We start from the raw sequence: 22,581 nt of genomic DNA, 5'->3' as shown, positions 1-22,581 counted from the left end.
TAAAATGGACCTCTAGGGGTTTTCACTAATGGTTGTTTTTTTGTTTGCTTACGTGTTAGCAGAGGTGTTTTTTTTTACAGGTAAAGTTGACCACTTTCCCTAAAAAATACAGTGGGAAACCTGATACTGATGAAGACACTAAACCCCCTGAACCCCAGCTCCTGCGTGTGTGTTCTTCAACACGAATCACTTTGAATAAAAGCTTTTGCAAAATGACTTGTGTGAATGAAAAAAAAAAAAAACATGTAACCGCTCCATCAAATGAAAGGGCCAGAGCCTTTGCAGTTTAGAAGAAAGAGTAATGACCATGCAAAACACCAGAACAGGGCACCAAACAGCTTGAAACACAAAATGACCAAAGTCAGACACAAAAGGTCCAGAAAGTCGAATTATTAAATGTACAGAAAATTACAAAACTTCAAAAACACATGTAAAATGACCCCTCAAAAAAGGTTGAGGGGCCCTTCAACTTCTGTGCCCAGGGGCCAATTTTCTCCTGATGGCCAAAATCAGCTTTTATGCTGATTTTCCACGGAAGAAGAAAAAACAAGCTCTATCCAGCTGAAAGTTTCTGATAGAAGTAACGCGCTGCTGGACGTCAGAGATATGAGCAGTGTGATGTAAACTGTTTGCGTCGTTTTATGTTTTTGTGCGCATGGTCGCATGACGTCACGCGTTTACGCCAAACATCCCGAGCCTCAGTTTCTCTCAGAGTGGAGAAGGGTCCGGATCGGGCGGTAGTTTGGGGGCTTTCCATCTGCCGAACGGGATGTATTTGTCCAGCTTTTGGGATGTATACTCTAAATTGGTGGCTCTGATGGACAGTTAAAGTGAAACTGAACTGATTGGCTTTGGGTTGCTCTGTGATTTCTCCCAACTCTTTTTGGTCGCGGCTATAAAGTTTTGTCCTCAAACCCACTGACAGCTCCTGTGTCGGATCAAACACACCCGCGCTGTCCGTGTGGACTAAGCGGAGGACAAACTGTGGAGCTGATGGGAGCAGAGTGAAGGGGAAATGGTCCAGCAGCGCGCTTCTTTATGTCTCCCCTGCTCTTTTTGATCGTCCGAAAGTCCGGCTGGTCTGCACAGTGTGGCTTCAGCTGCTGGACTCAGCTCGAGAGTTGGAATTCTCACTCTTGGATCTACAGAATGCATCATCATTTGAACCTACATGATGCCCAGCATGGAGATGAGCCGATCTGTCTGATAAGTTCTCGCCCCACGACGCATTTTTAAACTTTACGCACGAAAATCCCAAAAACGCAATGATTTTACCAACTTTTGTCATTATATTGTCCTTCCTGGGTAAGTGACACATCCATCTGTTGAACTTCTATGGTGTGTTCTAGTATATATTTTAGGTTATTGATAAACTGAGCCAGTTCCTTTACAGCTCAGTACAATAAACAGTGGAAATGAGGAAAGACCCAAACGGGTAAACAGATGTTAATTTGTGTGATTTGTTCTGGCTTTTGGAGCGCGATTATAGACAATCAGACTTATCTCTATGCTTTATTTGGCAACAACAACAATCTTCTTTACTTTACTTCTTCACTCCCAGACTCCGTGTTCACCTTGAAGGGTGACAGCAGCTCAGCCTCCCTGCCCGTCCGTGTGGACTGCGTGAAGGCCAGTGAGCAGTGTCTAAAGGAGTACTCCTGCAGCACCAAGTACCGGACGATGAGGCAGTGTGTGGCGGGGAGAGAGAGCAACTTCAGCGCGGTCACGGGTCCCGAGGCGCAGGGAGAGTGCCGCAACGCTATAGATGCCATGAAGCAGAGCCCTCTGTACGAGTGCAGGTGCAGAAGAGGCATGAAAAAGGAGAAAAACTGCCTCAGGATCTTCTGGAGCATATTTCAGAGCTTGCAAGGTATGATTCAGAGCAATCAATTCCTTACTGTTTGACAGATTAATACGTTTTCACTTTTCTATTTCAACTGTACTCTCATAAGCTAAATGTTATATAAAGTTATGTACTATTTTATATTATTACCACTGATTTGTGCAGCATTTTAAATGCTGCAAGTAGTTCACAAGTTTGCTAAATAGTGTGTAATTTAATAGGTAAAAATGCAGTATTTTAGAACAGCTGTCTAGTTCTACTATGATGTTTGCATCTGACATGCCTGAAGTAGCTTAAAAGGAAAACACTAGTTCAAATTGTAGGCACTTTGAGAAAATGTGCCATTACTTTCTATCATCACCTCCTTACTGCAAATCCTCGTCACACTGCAGTGGGCAGGTTTACTCATGAAGTCAGGAACAGGAACAAATGCATTCAGAACAGTGACTAATTATGATGCAGCCTGTTGTTAGATTAACATACAGATACATGTAACATTGTGTAATGAAACTGCATTAATGTCTACGTGATAAACACTTAGGTTTTAATGAGTAATTAAAAAATTGCCCCCATTTCCCACTGAATGTGCCCCCTAATTGAAAAATGTTCACACACACACGTTATTATTTCCCTGTGGGGACTTTCCATTGACTCGAGTCTTCCCCTAACCATCACCGTAATCAGTACTCAACCAACCCAAAATGACCTTAAACCTGAACCAAGTCACTCACTCTACCCAACATCTGGGCCCAACAAGAACATGTATGGCTCCACATGTAGGCGTGTAGAGAAATGTTGGGTCCCACCATACAACAAAAAACAAATTGTACACACTCACAGTTTCAAGCGCACTCATCACTGACAATGTCATTTTCTGTGCAGCTAATGATTTGCTGGAATACTCTCCATATGAACCAGTCAATAGCCGGCTCTCTGATATCTTCCGCCTGGCCCCCATCATAGCGGGTAAGATGCTGTTTTTACATCAAACTGTTCTCAGGTTCAGGTCTGGACACTGTGCAAAGTTAAGTCACTGTATACACCCATTATTATGCTTTAAACCCAGTTTAAGATACCACATCCCAACTACTAATCTGTCACTATTTGACAACTGCCCTTTTCTGTCACTGTCTGGTTTCAGGCTGCAGCTTTCAACGGCCATTATCTGTGACAAAAGCTTTTATCTGCCACTGTGACCCTCCGTACACAAAGCAGAGTAATTTAGCATATTTCACTTTCAGCTCTCAAAGCAATGATGAGAGGTCCTCATGTTTTTCCACTGTCACAGTACTAATGCAGGAAGTAGCATTTATGTGCTAGTTTTGAATTAATCATCCTTTTAGAGTAGAGTCTGTGTTGTTTGAGCTCCAGGAGCCTGACTACCTGGAATAAAAAAAAAAAAAAACACAAATGGTTTGTTGTTGTAGCTCCAAATGCCATACATGTCCTCAAATGTCAATGGAGTGCAGGTGGACCATGTTTAGATCTGCTGAGGTCTCTATCTCTCTCTCACACACACAGACACACACACACACACACACACAGACACACACACACACGAGTGAGAGAGACAAGCAATTAACCATCTGTCTGCATTCAATAGCACTGATAGCACAAGTGCAGCACTCTCTGGCACTCTTCAACGTGAAGCTTTCTGGCAGGAGGAGGGCGTCTGCTGCACTGGCCACCGACCATTTCAGTAAAAAAAATGATCATTTTATCCTGTCTCTCTCCCCCTAACTCGTTGGCTCTTGCTGTGATTCAATCCACTTAGCGTATCACAGTGGCTCGGCTCCACGTGCCATGACTTAATGGTTAACTGTATTTCAAACGAAGTAGAATATGTTTTTTTAATTAGTCTGGTGCTGGAATAGTGCAAACATAGTGCCGCAATACTGTAGGTCTAGCAATATGAAGCAAAGAATAACTAATGCAAGAAAACTGAAAGTGCAAAAGGGGCTAAGGAAATAAGTTAAATGTTAAAATGACAAACTATTAATTAGAAAAACATCAAAAGTAAACAAGTGGGAGATGTTTAAATCTTGATTAAAAATCAGATTTTCCTTGAATGTGCTCATCTTTTTAACAGTATCAGGTGTTAATGTTTGAAGCACTCACCTCTATGAGTTAAGGAAGATAAATTGGGATGCAGAGATATAGCTATAGCTGAGTAGCCAGTTTAATGTGCTTAAAGAGCCAAAGGGACGGCTAAAAAAATAAATACATTAATGGGTTAGATATCAGGAATCCATTTACCATAAGTGACCTCATTCCTCCATGCAACTAAGCCAAGCCTCAGGCAGTCTGCATGTGTAAGATAATACACGTGAACCAGTGTAAAATGATCCATACGCTCCCACGGGTCCAATGGCTAATACATGATGTTCAATCTGAATGGCAGAAAACAAATGTTTTACATTGAATCAATTTTTATTCCAAGTAAACAACTATAAACCTACAGGCTATTAAACCCTTCCTCCCACTCTGTTTTTGATTTAGTTGGATTTTATGCAGTAGCTTTACATGTACACGTTTTGCTGAGGTTTCTATTATTAAATGACACTACAACAGCCATGCTACCGGTTCTGTGAGGATGTGGCCACAGAATTATTGTGAGATCAGCGTTTCCAAAGGCAACCTAAGGTGCTCACAATAATAGTGTTTACATGCTGATGTGAAGCGGATGTTTTATTGCTTACCATCACTTAGTTTTGCATGTTAGGCTGCTTAAAAGCAATTAGCACTTATTACATACAACAAAGTCGGTAGGAGCTGGAGAAAGTCAGAAGATCAGCCAACACATTGTCTGTCATCTTATCTATGGGTTTTGCAGAAAGCTTCACAAATGGTGTATTTATAAAATAATTACTTCAAACTGACTATTGTGGCATCTGAGCCAATAACTGCTAGAACACAGTCTTCAGGAGCACCTCAAATGAAAACCGTGTCATGTATGAATCAATGAACACGTTCCTTTCAGAGAGGTAACCGAATGCTGTTGTGCAGACTCGGAGGACGGTGGGGCTACAGAACGGTGTTTATAGGGGGGAAAGAGAGCTTCTACTATACACACCGTGTTTATATACGTAAAATCATATTAATGTGATTCTTGAGGGCTTTAATAAGTAAAACTCATAGTCATGATTTAATTACACCGAGCTACTGACAATTCGGGCTGATTATAAATACACCTGGAGCATCTTCAAATGCCATGGTGGGAGTTGAGAAAACAAGGAATATTACAGATTATGTCTGCATGTACAATCACCTTCTCAACTCCTTATGAAAAAGATACTGTGTAGAGACAAGGAAATACATTCAGTTATTTCAGTCTGCTCTTTAGTGTGTTCTCATTTGTTCCGTATTGGCATCCAGTCCCCACAGTATTTTTACTTCCGGCTCCCAGTGTACTCTCTGAGCTCATCAGTAGCCTCATAAAAAAATCCAAATAAACTGGAGAACTGAAGATGAAGCTTCATGGGGTGATTTTCCATCACAAAGATCTCAAGGATGATTCAGTGCGTCCACTTGCATGAAGCAGTGGTTCAATCCTCAGCAGGCTTTGTCCTGTGCTGTTGGCCCAACTGGCCTGTGAGCTGTGCATACTGCACAGGATGAGCAAACTGTGCCAGCAGAACATCACAAGAGTAGAAGGAACAGCTTAAATCTGCTGATCCTTTTTAACACAACACTGCTTTCGGCTACATCAGCAAATCATCTGAAGGCATTTCCTTTCATACACTTCTCCTTTGTTTTCTTTCTGCCCCTCTGTAACCGCAGACTAACACAATTTATTCCAGCTGAGTTCATCAGAGGGAGCTCAAAACCCAATAATACGCACAAGTTGTGGATTAGAAGTATGAAATTCACTTATATGCTGCATAATCAAATATTAAAACTTTAAAAGTCAGGGGCATTATGAGAAAACAAAACTTGCCACTTTACTGTACAGCATGTAAATGCAGGTGTTGTGTCCACCCCTACAGAAAGCTACATTAACAGTAAAACAAAATCCCAATGGCAGGCAACACATTTCCTGATACTAATACAAAACATGAAACTTGGAAAGATTTGGAAAATTGCATCACACTGTACTGCATTAAAACTCAAAGCCAAATAACTGTTCTTATCTGATTAGCTACTGTAGGTGAATACATGTGATTTTGTAATTTGTTCTGTTACAGTCATCAAGTCAATCAGAATATTTTATGCATACATTGTTTGTCTATACCCTCTCATATGATCCATGGGGGCATTTGTTAAAAAGTGCACCTCCAGGACACCATGCGTCTGTGGAAATGGCACCAAAATGGAGGCTGCCATGTCTAACAAAAGCCCAACAATGGTGGCTATCATTTCACTATTTTCTAATCTAAGCACTCAAAACTCTGGATTACAGCTGTGCAAAAATAGCAAGTGATTGGATTTAGACACAAAGACACATGGGTTAGGCTAAGGAGCTAAATAAAGACGGATTTATAAAAAATATCAGGGATAGGCATAAAATGACAGTTTCCTTAAAGTCACGTATATCAAGTGATGACATGGCCATTATCACATATATATTATCCTCGTGTTCATAATAACAACAACTGAAAATTTCACACTGGACTCAATCTCCAGTCTCCTGTGGGAAAGTAATTTACCCAACCAGCCCCGCCCACCTCCATAGAAGATGTTGTGACTCTATAAACTAATGTTCAAGTATAATATGTCATGTTTTTGTATATACAAAGCTTTAAAAGTCCATAAAAATGTTAAATATTATTTTAGAACATGGATCATACCAAATACTATTCACTCCCTCCATTTCATGCCACTGACACATATGAAGGTTATTGGGATATAAAAGCTCAGCAAAGCAGAAATTCCTCACAGAGACAAGTTAGCAGTGACTAACTGTGTGCTGGCAGCCAAGTTGATATGCAACCATGAGTGATGCAGTCATGTGGCTGATCATCATTTTGAGATAGAAAAACAAAATTCTATAAGTTGAGAGTGACGCAGAAGAACATTTTCAGTCAGGCATGGTATTAGTTCACACCCTGTTCCCACGTGCTCACACATATGTACACAAACAGACAATCATTCATTCTGTGTGCATTTCTGCTCCATAGAAACCCTCATTTACATGCAAATCACTCTGCATACACTCCAATACACTGCTGCTGGCATCCACACTGTCAAAAATATATCAGTGGCTGTGGCTTTCCTACAGGTGAAAAGATAAACCAGGTTGACCATTTGCACTACTTACAGTAATACAGTAGTCCATGTCCAGTCATCTTTACCTCACCTTCATAATCAGCGTATCATAGCATGATGCGCCACAAACAACCTGAAACTTTAAACTGTAGTTGCAGGTTGGCAAAATGATGCTTGTCACTATGTGGATAATCAGTTCAAGTAACAACATTTAAATGTTTGAGGAACTTTCTCAGGCCACCATCCCTAAATATTGTAAAAATCTACCATCACTATCTTGTCTGCAGGGATTTTCATTCTCTCCAACAAAATAGGTGCATAGATTAAAGACTTCATGGTCCTACAGCCCAACATTGGTATCTTTGTGAGCTTTATTACAATTATACAAAATGTGGCATCGGCAATACTGAACTGCTACCCTTTAAATCAAGGGAGGATGCATGACTGGCTAGAGGCTGAAAGGATTAGCCAATGCATCAGTAGCTAAGTGAGATTTTACTAATTACATGGGTGCACTTAATAAATGGGTCTTGGGTCTGCTCATAAATACTGAGACTGATTTAGTGATGCTGGCAGAAAGCCTGATAGAAAGCAGAGCTCCATGAAGGAGAAGGCTTTGACCACTCCTGTTTTTTTTTTCTGTATTTTGACAAACAAGCAAACAAGCAGAGCAATGAGTGGACGCATGGTTTTCAAGTTAAAGGAGTAAATGACCTTGATTTGGGGGAAAGAAATAAGAGTTCAAATATAATTTTAATAGTTATAATATATATTTGAAGTTACATAAAACCAATTAATTATCAATTGCAGATGTTAGAAAATATATACATAATATCAAATATCCATGACATACACAGTTTGAGGGAACTGTTTCTGAGCTGAAATTGAAAATAATCCAAGTAACATAAAAAAAGGTAACTACTATATACTTCTTTCTTCTGACAAACTCTCTATCGAATAAAATGACGAGGATTTTGATCACATTTTAGAACTTATTGAAATCAGTTGATAAACTGTGCAGGTACAATGTGCAAGGATTTGGACACTGCATTATTTTAAAAAAAGAAATAGTGTTTATTGAACTTGCAGCCTTTTTCAAAGGGTTTGTTTTTTTTTTGTCTATAGACAGCAGTGTAGAAAGCAGATTCAACCATTTGAAGGAAAACTGTGCTGAGCTCTTTGGCCAGTTCCCCAACACAGGTACATGCCATGTGTCAAGTAGTTTTACTCTATTTGTATTGTGTAACTCACTGATCTACAGTATTGGAACAGTTCCACAAATACTTTGGCAAATAAATCACCTACTTTCACCAAGCATTTCACAAGTTAAGGCATTACAGTTCTCATATTCACCTTCAATGTACAGTATTAGTGAATACAGCCCCCAGCAGCCTATAATTAACATCCACTTTGAGATTTTATTTAACCCTACAAGGCTGAAAGCCTTCAAAAGGTCTTTTGTATCAACCTGTTAGAGGTCAAAGGGTCAGATTCCAGTGTTTGCTACAGTGGCTTGTCATTTCGTCTGCTTCAATGAAAACGTGGTGGCCTTGCTTGGGGGATGCAACGTAAGAAGGCTTAGTGAGATTTGTTTCTCCTTAAGCTAGCGGCCTTTTAACAAGATATGATGCTGTGCTCTATGAAGTAACCGAAAAATCACCTTTTTTGTACTGTTTAGTTGGTGACCAAATTAAATAAGATACTTCACTGTGTATTTGACAAAGAAAAAGACAGTAAGAGGATTATAAGATGCAAGCAAAGGTTATTTACAATCACTGTGTAACGCACACCATTAAATGGCACAAGCAACAGAGAACAAGGCACAGACATTTAGTCACAGCTCAACTTTCCGAATGTACTCATGAAATTTGAACAATGTAGTTGTTAAACTGTCAATGTCATAATTCTACCATTAATATGAACCTCATCTTAGAGACAGTGAAATAAGGCTTGCCTTGAAATTATTCATGAAACAGAGGAAATATGACCCCAAAAGTCGCTTATTAAATGCAAAAGTACTCCTAATAGAAAAGGTTTTGTCCTGCTGCGGGGTGTTATGTCTGTACAGAGTCATTCAGTGACCTACAGCTTCAACCTCCTTACTCATAGTTAGTTTGAGCCGTCAGCTACTTGCACACAAATAAAGCCGTATTTTAACCTAACAACCCTGAAAATATAAACTGTTGTTGTAAATAAGCGAAGTTTTTTCCTTATGGATAGGAGTAACTGAGGTAAAACTGTTGCACCTATGGCCCAGGAGCCATAAAGAGGCACTAAAGGATCACAGCCCACATCTCTAGGTACTTGTCAGGTGTAAGTAATGGGTTTTGTAATACGTGATTAACCCAAAGTTCAAGAATGTATTCAGATTTAATCATGGCTCAGAGTGCAGTGAGCTTCAATTCCACCTCAAAAGGCAAAATTAGAGAATCCATTCTTCCATACAGAGGCTGAGGATACAGTTTGTGTTATTTTGCAAAAACCAATGGAGCAGGAAGAATTTTAATGACAACAAATGAGAAGAATAAGATATAAGAGTATATTGACCAGTGAGTGCCTCTGCTATGATGAAAAGAACGATGAGGGACTTGGTTTAGGCAGCACAGTGACTGAGCAGGTGTTTATTCCCCCCCCCCAAAAAAATAGAACCTATGTTAAATCACTAACAGAAATCCAGTGGATAAATGATTGGGTTGGGGTAAGAACAAAACACACAATTTAAAGTATGCTCAGCAGGTTCATGTGCAGTGATTAACATCTAAGAAAGACAAGACTCTAATGTCAATAGTGAGAGAGTGAGGAGACTTACATTGGGTGTCCACCATCCACTTATCAGTCATCTGACCACCCTACACGATCCTTTAAAAATGACACATCATTTAAAAAATGCAGAGCTACTGTTTGTGCGTGGACACACTTGCAGTTGTGAGAGCCTTGAAAAAGTCACATTTTTGAAGTCACATTTCAAAATGAAACACTAGTGGAGTTTTTTGAGTCGTTTTTATCAGCTCATGATCCATAATTTTATTCGTGACATTGGCTTACATATTAAAGTGTATAAACACCCATGTTATTCCTCAGTCTAAGTCATCTTAAAATTTTAGACCATTCATTATTTAAAAAAAAAAAAAAAAAAAGCTAGAAATGTGACAAGGAGGGACGGAGAAAGTGTTTGTGTGTGGAAGCTTACGTTGCAGTATAGAAGTTACACAAAGGGAAGGGAGCCTGTGTTGTGCCAAAAAGTGACCGCTCTCCAAAAAGTCTGCTAGAAACACATTGCTGTCCGTGGGAGGTGTCAGGGTCAGGGTTAGGGGACATGTTGAGGTTAGGAGAGAAAATTGCTTTTTGGCACAACAACAATAAAAACTAACCCTGCTTAGACCTAGAAAAGGGAAGAAAGAGATGAATTGTCTCCCTGCCTAGAGACTTATTTTCATATTTTATATGAAAATATTAAATATTTCATGTTTTATATAAAAAATAGAATATATATACAGTATGTAAATCAGACATTCTGCATCCCAGTTTGGTGGCTCCGCGACGTTAACATTGGCAGTTGAATCAGGGTCCTTAGATTAAATTGTTGCATATTCCACTTTCTGTGGTCATCCCTACAATGGACAAGCACCCAACCCTAGTCCCACATCATGTGAATAAAAGTGGCAGGAAACTTCATGGAGCACGGATTATAGAGAGGTTCATTAAGTTCACCCATAATATTGCAGCTTGTGTGGTGTTAATTAGGTCCAGTAAAGGTAAATGAAAGGGAACTACTGGTGGTCTGGATGTTTCCAAATTCAGGATCAAGGTGAGGGCAATCCTGTCATCATAATCTATCATAATCTACAACCCCAATTCCAAACAAAGTTGGCAGGATGTGTATAAAAGGAGCATTTGAGAGAGGCAGAGTCTCTCGAATGAAAAGATGGGCAGAGGTTCACCTATCTGAGACAAACTGCACCAAAAATTGTGAAACAATTTCAGAAAAATGTTCCTCAACTTAAAATTGTGAAGACTATCAAAAGAATATCATGAAAAGATTCAGAGCATCAGCAAGAATCTCTGTGCGCAAAGGGGCAAGGCTGAAGGCCAAAACTGGATGTGTGTGACCCTCAGGCAGCACTGAATAAATAACGGGCATGATTCTCTACTGGACATCACTGCATGGGCTCAGGGACACTTCCAGAAATCACTGTCTGTGAACACAGTTCACTGTGCAACCCACAGATGTAAGTGAAAGCTGTATCATGCAAAGAAGAAGCCGTATGTGAACACGATCCAGAAACGCGGCTGTGTTCTCTGGACCAAAGCTCATTTAGCTCATTGTGGCGCAGGAGCTAGAGCAGTTGTCCACCAATCTCACAGTTGTTGGTTCAATCCCTGCCTCCTCCATTCACATGTTGAAGTGTCCTTAAGCAAGACACTGAACCAACTTAGTTGTCATGGGCACAGTGTCCTGCGGAAAAGAGGAGAGGGACCATCCAGCTTGTTATCAGTGGACAGTTCAAAAGCCTGCATCTCTGGTGGTGTGGGGGAGCATTACTGCCTATGGTGTGGGCAGCTTACACTTCTGGAAAGGCTCCATCAATGCTCAAAAGTACATAGAGGTTTTAGAGGTTATGCTCCCATCCAGACGTCGTCTCTTTCAGGGAAGACCTTGCATATTTCAGCAACACAATGCTAAACCACATACTGCATCCATCACAACAGCATGGTTTCGCAGGTGAAGAGTCCTGGTGCTAAACTGGCCTGTCTGCAGTCCAGACCTCAAACCAATAGAAAACATTTTGCAAATCATAAAATGAATAATCTGGCAACAAAGGCCCAGGGCTGTTGAACAGCTAGAATCCTGCATCACACAAGAATGGGACAACATTCCTCTCCCAAAACTCTACCAACTGGTCTCCGCACTTGTTTACAGACAGTTGTTAAAAGAAGTGGGGATGGTACACAATGGTAAACATCACCCTGTTCCAGCTTTTGTGGGATGTGTTGCTGCCATCAAATTCAAAATGAGCTAATATTTTCCATGAAATGGCTCTGATATGTTGTTTATGTTCTATTGTGAAACAAATATTTGATTTGCAAATCGTTGCATTCTGTTTTTATTTAGGTTTAACTCATCTTTCAACTTTTTTGGGAATTGGGGTTGTACATTATACAGACCCCATATCTTTATTTCTTGTTGTAACTATTAAATAGTTTGTGAAATACAATGTGTTAGGAAGAGATTGTGCCAAAGGATGCCAAGGGCTTTTATAGGTGGCCTAATCTGTAAAGAAAAAGACAGAATGATAATGATGTGTTGAAGATTTCTTGGATCCTTGAAAATGAACACATTTTATTTTAACACCTTTCTCATTATAATCATCACCAAAAAAAACTAAATTTTGTTTTTTCCTATAAATTCTCACAAAATAAAAATCTAACGTGTAAGACTGAGATATGTTACACAAACACACAACTGGATGTGTTAATATGGTAAGCAGTAACTTTTTCATAAGAAACTAAAGATTAGCAGTCTGCGCTGAGGTCTAATTCAAAGTGATAAGGTCACCTTGAAGTGACTGTGCAGCGTGGTGTAACCGAGTTGGATCATAAAGGTCAAAGCTAATGAGGTCTGAGAGGAATCTGATAAGAACCTGGAGTACACCATTTAGCCAGAGAATTTAGAGTTCAAACATGTAACAAAGTGACTGCAACAAATGGAACAACCGGAGCAACAAATTAGTGCGATAATGTAGAGTGAATCTTCTGCAAAAGATTTCTCTATTCACATAATTTATAATATCATTATATACATTATCTTAGACATTTCTTCACATTAGATATAAAGCTCTGGCTATCAAAAAATTGGACTTAATAATAATAATAATAATAATAATAATAATAATAATAATAATAATAATAATAATAATAATAGTTATTATTATTATTATTATTATTATTATTATTATTATTATCCCATATAAAAGTAAACGTTACTTTTCCATATAAAAGTAAAGTTGATGCTTTACTTTTATATGGAAATCAGGATTATCCTATGTCAGTAATATTTTGAATTCCTTTAAATGAACTATACAGCAGCAAAATCTTTGCTTATGAGCCCCCTCCTCTCTGAAACAATCTAATACACTATTGACTTTGTTCAATTATACTGATGACTAGTTTTAATCTCTAAACAAAACAATATAATCTGTGCACAAAGGGAATAATTATTACGTTATGAAATATAAAATTGTACTGTGTGCCTGCTCTGTCTTAGCTGAGCCTGCATCCACAAAGGAGAACAATTGTCTGAATGCTGCCAAAGCCTGTAACCTGAATGACACATGCAAGAAGTATCGCTCTGCTTACATCAACCCCTGTACCAGCAGGGTGTCTGCCTCTGAGGTCTGCAACAAGCGCAAATGCCACAAAGCCCTACGACAGTTCTTTGACAAGGTAATTTGAGCTTGCTAATGTTGACAGCTATATGCAGCTTTTTGTGGTCAAATGTTGGCACTTAAACCAACACCAAAGCCAGGTGTCAAATATAATAGGCAAGAAGCAATCCCACACTAGGCTGACTCTCAGCTTTAGCTACAGTTACATAATCTTATTCTCACTGTTACCACTAAAACCAGTAGAAAGGAAACAATAACAAATCTGTGCTCTCTTCCTTTTTTACTCATCTACTTTATTATAAGTGGAAGCTGCACTGGACGATTCCTTTAGATGAGATAGGAAATGAGAGTTTTGTACCTGTGAGTTGACTGGAAGGGGATTTTTTTGCATTCCAGGTTATAACACCACTGTGTCAACATGTGCTTTTTATTCTTATATCCTAAAAAAAAAAAAAAAAGGTACCAACTAAATATAGCTACGGGATGCTGTTTTGCTCCTGTCCAGCGGGGGATCAGACGGCATGTGCAGAGCGCAGACGACAAACAATTGTGCCTGTCTGCTCCTATGAGGACAAAGATAAACCTAACTGCCTGTCTCTTCAGAATACATGCAAGACAAACTACATCTGCAGGTAAAATGCCACAGATGGTTCCTTAAGAGACATCTTTTTTCCTCGCTGTAATCTTTTTTTTTACAAATATGCAGTTTAATGCTCTTCACTACTAGATTTTTTTGTAAATAGAAAACAAAAAACAGCATTTCACAACGAAGATTTCTCATATGCTTTCAGTGCATGTGTAACAAAAACTAGTTTACGCATTAGAAAAGTGACTCTAATTTCTAGGAGGCACATATTATCTGCAGCAAGCTTCAGGATTCATTCAGATGGTCTATTTTAGGAGATGATAACTGCTTGTGCAAAGGACAAAATGAAAACTGAACATTTGTGATAACTGACAGGAAATGTTGATTTGAGGTTTAGTTCACTGTAAACTGGCAGGAAATGATACTGGAAAACATTATTTTTTAAATGACCAAACCAATGATAACAAATGTTATAAAGCATTTTGCCTGCACATCTAATAGGAAATAAACATCTACAATTTGATTTGCTTTGTTTTTAGGTCAAGACTGGCAGACTTCATCAGCAACTGTCAGCCAGAAGTTCACTCTATATCTGGCTGTATGAGGGAGAACTATGCTGACTGTCTATTGTCTTACTCAGGTCTTATTGGTAAGTTATTCTCTAACGCATTTTAATATTTGCCTCACAATTTGCCAGATTAATTATAAGCTGTAACTAGACCTGTACTGCACCTCATGGCAATTCTTATGATTTTCTTCTGATGATTTGCTTTGCTTTCCATTTAGAAGATCGGGCAGGAGGAAGAAGTAAATAAGAAAATGTCTCACAAATAGAATCAAATTTATGGCAGTTTTGTCAATCTGTGCTGCAATCTCAGTTTTCCATTTGTGCTTGTTTTCTGTATAAAGCAATGTGAAGCTTTCACCAGCTTGATTAGAAATGATGTATGAAAAGGTTTAATCAGATCTATTCATTCCTCAACTAAAAGCAAACCAAAATCCATTAAAATGTGAAAAGTTTATTCATTTTCTGACAAAGCTCCACAGAAAGCAAGTTCATTCTTTAAAGCCTAAAGTAGGGATTCACTGCAGTGCTGTAAAGCAAAGGCTTTATTAAGTCAAATACGTAGCAATTGGAAAAGACAATTAACATCTACAGCTGTAAACGTTTCCACAAAAGAAGTCGTTGTTAAACAGAATCAATATAATTGAAACGGTAAACACATTATTGTTACATGACACATACCATTATGCCAAGCACTCACTCATTGTAGACATAAATATTAACCCTCGAGCTGTAGTTACAGATGTTAGCAAGCACTTTCATAGCAGGGCTGTGCCAGATTGTATCTTCCACAATATATTGTGATAATTCAAAATAATGACATTAATTTGTCACATTGCAATATTGATGATATACTTTCTCATGAGCCTAAACAAACAGGACTGAAATAGAGGATTGAGCTTGCACGTTGAAGTGTTTGAGGGAAAGAAGAGCTTCTTGTGGCAATCAGAAATTATCCAGCAACAAGTCGTATATCAGTTAAGCATCTTTGATTTGCAAAGCCTTGCCCTAACCAAGGGCAGAAACATGAATCCAATTTATTCAGCCAGTTCTAACATTGTCGTGCCACTGAACGATGGCGTATCAGTCATGGTGAGACTATAGTTATGGTTTGGTAGGTCACCTACTACCTACTAATAGCTACTGATTGCCATGATTCCATGTGAAGATGGCGAGTTGTTAGAATCAATTAAAATTCCTCATTTAGCAGATCATTTGTTCTAACACCTTGAGTATGAACGCAACTAATGTGAGAAGGACATCTTAGCATGTTGAGAATCGGTGGTGGCATTTTGCTGAGCCAATCAGAACTTGACAAGGAGGGATTCTGGCAAATAATACCCTTTAAAGGAAACATTTTATTCATGTTCTTTTTGTATCACTTAAGTATTGTATTATGGTAAAGCATCACTCACTAGTATTGAGAGCAAAATGTCTGGTTCACAGATGGCTTTGACAGAACTGCTTCACATTAACACATATTGTGAGACATATTTCTCCCAATAAATATAAATAAAGTTACATACTATAGGTTTATGGCAGCCGTACAGTTGATTAGAGTCAATAAATCGCTGTATGAAATGTGTTCTGTTTTTCCATTAGCAGGTTTAATTATGAAGAAAGGAAAAAAGTTGTAATGTGATGTGAAAGCAGGGCAACAGTTACCAACTGTAAACTCAACAGGCCGACATTTTAATCTGCACTATTCAGATTCTGCTTCACACAGTTTAGATCTGACTGCCGTAACCACTCATCTCTGTCTCTTCAGACACAAAGCTGTGTGCAATTGCAGCTAATAAGTGTGAGCCTACTTACACCATGGCCTCTAACAAAAGAGGGCAACACTTTTATTCGCTTACATTGTAATGACAAAATAGCCAAAATTCCATGTTTTTTGTACTCATGAATTAGTGAGCGCCGGCTTTGGCCACAGCTGTTGACTCCCAGTAGGTGGTAAGCAACAGCAATCCTGGAAAACACTTAACAACTCACTGCAGAGCAATGTGCCACCTTTGTTGATATAAGTGTGTTTTAGAATAATGTGCATTATGTGATGTAATAACACTGTACGAGTCAGCAAGCCCAACAGTCATGATGCAGCAGGTTGCTGTGTGAAGGCAGTGAGTGGAATCAGTGGGTTCCACTCCTTGTACCAGGGGAAGCACTGAGGTCACCAGTGCATTTTGTAAATAGAGAAAAGGCAATTCTGAACAAGCTTGTCCTGATTGGCTGATCTGAAATTTTTAATTCAGTGCGCCGAGCTTTAAAAATGAGAGAGCGAACCACAGCCGTCCAGTCAGGGGGCAACCGCTTTGACACTGGGATATAGTTACAGTAACTAACAGTGGTTTTCTTCCCTTTTGTGTGGCAGGTACAGTGATGACACCCAATTATGTGCGATCGCTAGGCATTAGCTTGTCACCATGGTGTGACTGCACTAGCAGCGGTAACAGCAAGCCAGACTGTGAGAAATTTGCTGAGTTCTTCACCAACAATCGATGCTTACGTGAGTTTCTGTATTCAGCCGCCCTGCAGAAATACATTTTTATTTCAACTTTCTACACTTTATAAGGCCCCCGCTAAGATGTCATATCGTCTAGATTTTAACTGGTCTTAAAACAGTAGTCTAGGATTTAATATCGAGCTGCAACAGGGTCTTTAATGCTTGGCATGAATAAAGTATTTAGCATTGGAAAAACTGCATTGTCACTGAGGAAAAGTATTGGTAGTAAAAAAAACTGCAAATAGTTGTTTCAGTGTTTCAGAGTTTTTAAGCTGAGGCTTTGTTTTTAATACCAATATTTTATTTCCAATGCCAAACATTAAAGTTCCTGTTTTAATGTAATATAAAATGGCTTCAGACAAACACAGGGTGTGATGGTCTTTGACATATTCTCCCTTCAAATTCAGTTTACTTTAATGTGAATCTTGTATAAGCAAAGCTCTCAAGCATGGTATATACCGCAACGTAGAAATTCTGAATTAATTGCAATGTCCTGAACTGCTTTAACAATAACTCGTGCTCATGCAGTTTTCCAAGTAAAACTAAATCGATTGAACTTTCTTGCCCGCATTCGATTCTTCTTTTGGCGAATGAGATTACTTGTCAAATTAATGTTTTGCTGTAATGATTTTTACAATACATACATTATTTTTGAAGTTTTCCTGTTTCAGGCATTTCTGAAGTTCAGTTTTGTACAGATTTGTGATTCATAGCTATTAAAGTCAGACGCTGCTTTTAAAAGGCTCTTGTAAAAGGTCAAGTCATTTTCTTTTCCTGCGCAATTATCTAAAGTATTAATTATAAGCAGCTTTTATGTGGACATTAACAAAATGTTTCGAGCCATGTCATTTGCACTTATTTCAGAAGGCTCAAACGGAAGCCACCTGTTTAATTGTTAGACGTACAGACAAGACTACAGACTACAACTGATTCAAAGTCATGACATTACTGCGGTATTCTTCTTCCATCAACGCAGCATTTTCAGTTCACCTGTTCATTTCATTCTAAACTATGTAATAAAGCATAGATTCTGCTCATGTATAGAACCAATCAATACACTCTTTTTTTACAGGAAACGCTATCCAGGCATTTGGCAACGGTACTGATGTTGGAGTTTGGCAGCCGCAACCCCCGATTCAGCCTACTGTAGTAGAGCCAAGCATCACTCGGCGGGGTAAAGAGAGAACCAGCAATGCACTGGACACGCTGACAGACATGAGCAAACTGGATCTCGATGGCGACTCATTATATCACATCTGTGGGACTTTACAGGTAGAGTTTTAAAAATTTCTGGTGTTTGATATACTGAAGACTGTAAGTTGTTTACAGTTAAAACAGAGAAGTAGAAATTAAATGACTAAAGCATTTTTGATGGTTAATTTTTTTCCCGTTGCATTTATCCAAATTAATGTATTTCACTTTATTACACCTCTACATATCCATCCATTATCTGTAACTGCTTATCCTATTTGGGTCACGGGCGGGCTGGAGCCTATCCCAGCTGTCATTGGGCGAGAGGCGGGGTACACTCTGGACAGGTCGCCAGTCTATCTCAGGGACACGGAGACACACACACAGACAGACAACCATTCACACTCACATTCACACCTACGGGCAATTTTAGATTCACCTCTAAATAAAAAAATGAAAGGAGGAACATTTCCATGGCACAATTTAGTGCTTTCAGTCTATCTGGCAGCATTGTTTATTTATGTCTAATGACAATATGAAGATTTGAGTGTTGAATTCCATCCCTGCTAAGTTAGGAGCCTGACAGTCGGCAAGTTCACTGGATTTTAAGAAACTGCACCACTACACTGAAGGTATTTGGTTTCAATAGTCGTAGCTACTTCTTAAAGCAGACGTTTGTTTGCAGCTACACACACAAAGTACAAAGCCGTTATAAGGTCAAATGAAAAGTCAAACATGCAGTCCTTCTACATTTGCAGCCATTCTCTCCTTCTAAATTGTACATGCATCAGAAACCTCTTAAAATATCCAAAACGAATTGTCTGACTAAGTAGATGGATCTAAACTGTGACCTAAACATCAGGTAGAGATCTATTTAGAGCTTCTGTCTAAGTGTAGACGTCTGGCTCTGTCACCTTGATGGATCGGCTTTGGTTTTATGATGGCATCCACAGAATCCCCCCTCCTGGGCAGAAAGATGAGACATCAGTGTGGAGTCAGAGCTTCCAAAGCTGTCATGTCAAAGCTAATTGGTTGCCACAGTAACATCACAAATGGCCCACAGGGGTGGTGTGTCTCTGACTGTGTCTATGTGCCTGCACAAGGACACAGTATCACCACGGTTTGTCCCCAACACTGTATGGTTAAGGGTAGGAAAAGCTATACTGGGGCTTTTCATCATATCACACAATTTCCCTCAGCAGATAAAGTTTACTTACAGTATGTGCAGAGATGCACAAATCTAGAAGATCTAATCTGACTTACCGAAAATGCTACCAAAAATGTCCACAGCAGTCACAGAAAATGACACCCAAATGGATATTCGTTTTTAAATATCAAATGCAATCACAGGAAATCTGTTTAATCTGCTGATCTTGACATTGAACCCTATAAGTTGTGCACTTTGCTTAAATTCTTCTCTTAAGCCTCACCAACACACTTCAGGTCTCTGCTATTCTCCTCTGATACTGTAAATACTATGGGGCTATATTTTTATATAAGATAATATCACATACTTTAAGTGAGACGATCTATCATATTGGCTTTTAATAGCGATAAAATGATTTATCGCCAGTGAAACATCTTGCAGGAGAGACCTCCTATAGAGTAATTAATCATTCTTCTCCAGAATCCTGCTTCATAAAATCCTCTCTACTTAAGAACAAATGTGTGGACTGTTTATTATGTTCCCAAACCTCTATGGAGTCACTTTATCATTTTCTGTACTCAATCTCTGTATCTGTGAGTGTGTATTTGTTTGTGTGTGGGTGCAAATGTGTGTGGGTTTTTAGATCTATTGCTGAAAAGGTTTGGAGCAGTTTTCCAAAAAGTTTTAATGCATTAAACTGTCATAACCTTGAGCCTGCACAAACAGGAGATCCCATACAAGCACAGAATCATTTGAATCTTACACATCTTTCTTGAACACGGTTATTATACATGATGATGTCCATATAAAACTATGAGAATTGGTGTGAACTAAAAGTATTATCATAAATATTATTGAGGCATCCATTTTGTTACAGTGGGAGTTTGGGTTAATGCAGTGATGATTTTGTTTGACCTTGTCATACGTTGAAGACCATGCTCTTTAATTACAGCTCAAATGTTTTCATTGCACTAAATGATAATGTAAAAGAATCAGTCTGCTGTAAAGGTCATTGCCTTTCTGTCTTTCTGAGATTTTCAATGCCGGGGAAATGCAATAAAATGATTAGGAGTTAGCCTAATGTGTTTCTGCTCTGTGTCTTCTCTTCATTCCTCCAGGCCCAAAAACTTGCGTCAAATCAAACAGTGGACAGTGCTGCGTGTGTGGTGAGTATCATTATGTATAATTTAGAGACAAAAGTGTTTGTGCACAGGATATAATGATATTATAAGAATAAAAAATCTGACATCTATTATCCACTTAATTTGGGTTATTGAACAACTAAAATATGCTCTGAGCTCAAATTTTCACAGTTGAAAAATAAATGTGTTGTTTTGGTACTGAACAGCTGACAAATGAAGCAAAACAGATGAATCAGTGTAGCCTATCACGTCAGACTTCCCTCCAAATGTGGTGCAAAATTTATCAGAATTTTCAGAGACAAGGCAAAAAACAAAAAACAAAAATCTAATTAATGCACATTATCACCCGCTCTTGCACATGAGATAAACAGTGGGTGATGCTATTAATGACTGCAGAAGAAGCAAAAATGGAAATGGCATTTATGTATGAGCTGTGCATTTATTCCTTACTGGTCCGAACGTCTGCCATTTTGTCTCTTTAGTGAAGGGGAAGCCTGCTGCTTCGTGTAATGATTTATTCACGAAATCTGTTGCAACTTTGTTTTTATCAATACACCATTTTTTACATCTCAGCCAAAAGTAAAATCTTTCCACTTTGATTCTGCTCAGGCTTTTTATGTACAACTTGAAAATGCACAGCAACAAACCAACACTTGCATTAACACCCCAGATGAGACATCAATCAAATGTGGCCAAAATATAAATAAAGTCAATTGTACATTGTACGACTGAAAAACCTCGATTGTACACATAAGCTACAGATATTTTTTAAATTACAGATTTACTGTGAAGCCCACAGGAAAAAAAAAGAATGAACTATTTTATATGAGATTTTCACTCACAAAATCTGTGGTCTCTTTCCTCAGAATCATCAACTGGATGAGTCCAGTGCCTCTAATGCCATTGCTAGAAGCTCACCAGCAGAAATGACCTGCTTACATACCTCAAGTATGCTCGTCACACTAGCCTTTGCCTTTACTCCAATAATATTGCCACTAGAAGGTCTCCAGCTTTTGTAGGACGTGACGACTATGGATCAACGCTCCGAAGGAGCGATTCAACTGATTTTATTTTGCAAAAGTGCAACCCCTGCATTTTTTGAGAAATTCAAAAAAAACGGCTGAAATCACAAACAACAGTGGAATAGAACTGAGCAGTCCGTGTTTATTAGAACAGACCTGCTAAAGCTTTTGCTGAGATATCATCTCATTTGCCTTCCATGCCTTGTAGGGGCAACTGGGTGACTTTGATAGTCAGATTCACTCTTGGAAAAACTAATTTTTTAAACGATAAACTGTGTGATCTGATAACCACTTGAAAACACTGTTTTAACGTGCATCTGCTGCACATTTGACTGAATATACTGCCTATGTGCCGAACAGGCTTATGAGGATAAAACGCATCATCTTCTGCATTACTGTGCTCTGATTTGTTGGGTCAATAAAGTTGCTTCATTTCAAGAAGGAAAACAGAGGTGTTCATATGTAATATTTCAGAATGGACATATTTACACGTTCCGTATTAGTTATAGGTCAATTTTGTAGATTGATTGGATTGTTTTAGTGATTTGTGGTTTTATTACATTTCCTCTTAAAAAACATGTACAAATACAATACATGAAATGTGCGCTCTACTACAGTACTGTATACTGCCGTTAGCTTGTACAGTAACATGTCTGTAATGTTCTTGGGAGTCTATGTTAGTATCTGATGACTGAGGCCTCTCAGCTTTATCCAGTGTTGCTATGATTTCTAAAATGTGATGGGATAGATCCTTCGCTCATGTGGCTACAGATGAACTTAATGTGAGATTATATTTTGAAGGCAAAGTGCATAATGTTATCTTAACCAGTATTTTTTTCTTAAGGAACAGCAACCTATCTGTGCAGCAGTGAGAACAATAAGAAATTACAAAAATGTCTGTAATTAAATCAAATATGTTTTGTTAGTTTTCACTGTTTGTCTTTTTCACAATATTATCTGTTGGGAGAGAGCAAATGGACATGGGTTTGAT

The 22,581-nt window shown here is 38.7% G+C and overlaps 1 protein-coding gene across 1 annotated transcript; it reads left to right on the top strand.

Moving 5' to 3' along the window:
- The first annotated feature begins 703 nt into the window (after positions 1–703).
- On the top strand, positions 704–22,522 carry gfra1b (gdnf family receptor alpha 1b). The gene is made up of 10 exons (XM_067487558.1): positions 704–1,305; positions 1,562–1,870; positions 2,726–2,809; positions 13,314–13,492; positions 13,894–14,066; positions 14,560–14,669; positions 16,957–17,091; positions 18,161–18,360; positions 20,545–20,592; positions 21,435–22,522. Exons 1-10 carry the CDS (start codon positions 1,266–1,268, stop codon positions 21,585–21,587), a joined length of 1,431 nt encoding a protein of 476 aa, XP_067343659.1. The 5' UTR covers positions 704–1,265; the 3' UTR covers positions 21,588–22,522.
- Positions 22,523–22,581: the final 59 nt, after the last annotated feature.

Source organism: Channa argus, chromosome 20 (assembly GCF_033026475.1).
Source record: "Channa argus isolate prfri chromosome 20, Channa argus male v1.0, whole genome shotgun sequence".
NCBI lineage: Eukaryota > Metazoa > Chordata > Actinopteri > Anabantiformes > Channidae > Channa > Channa argus.
This window is presented reverse-complemented; position numbering and strand designations above follow the sequence as displayed.

Coding starts and splice junctions, on each gene's coding strand:
- gfra1b (XM_067487558.1), top strand. CDS start 1,266: ATGATTTTACCAACTTTTGTCATTATATTGTCCTTCCTGG. Junction 1,871..2,725: donor CATATTTCAGAGCTTGCAAG/GTATGATTCAGA, acceptor TTTTCTGTGCAG/CTAATGATTTGCTGGAATAC. Junction 2,810..13,313: donor CCTGGCCCCCATCATAGCGG/GTAAGATGCTGT, acceptor GCTCTGTCTTAG/CTGAGCCTGCATCCACAAAG.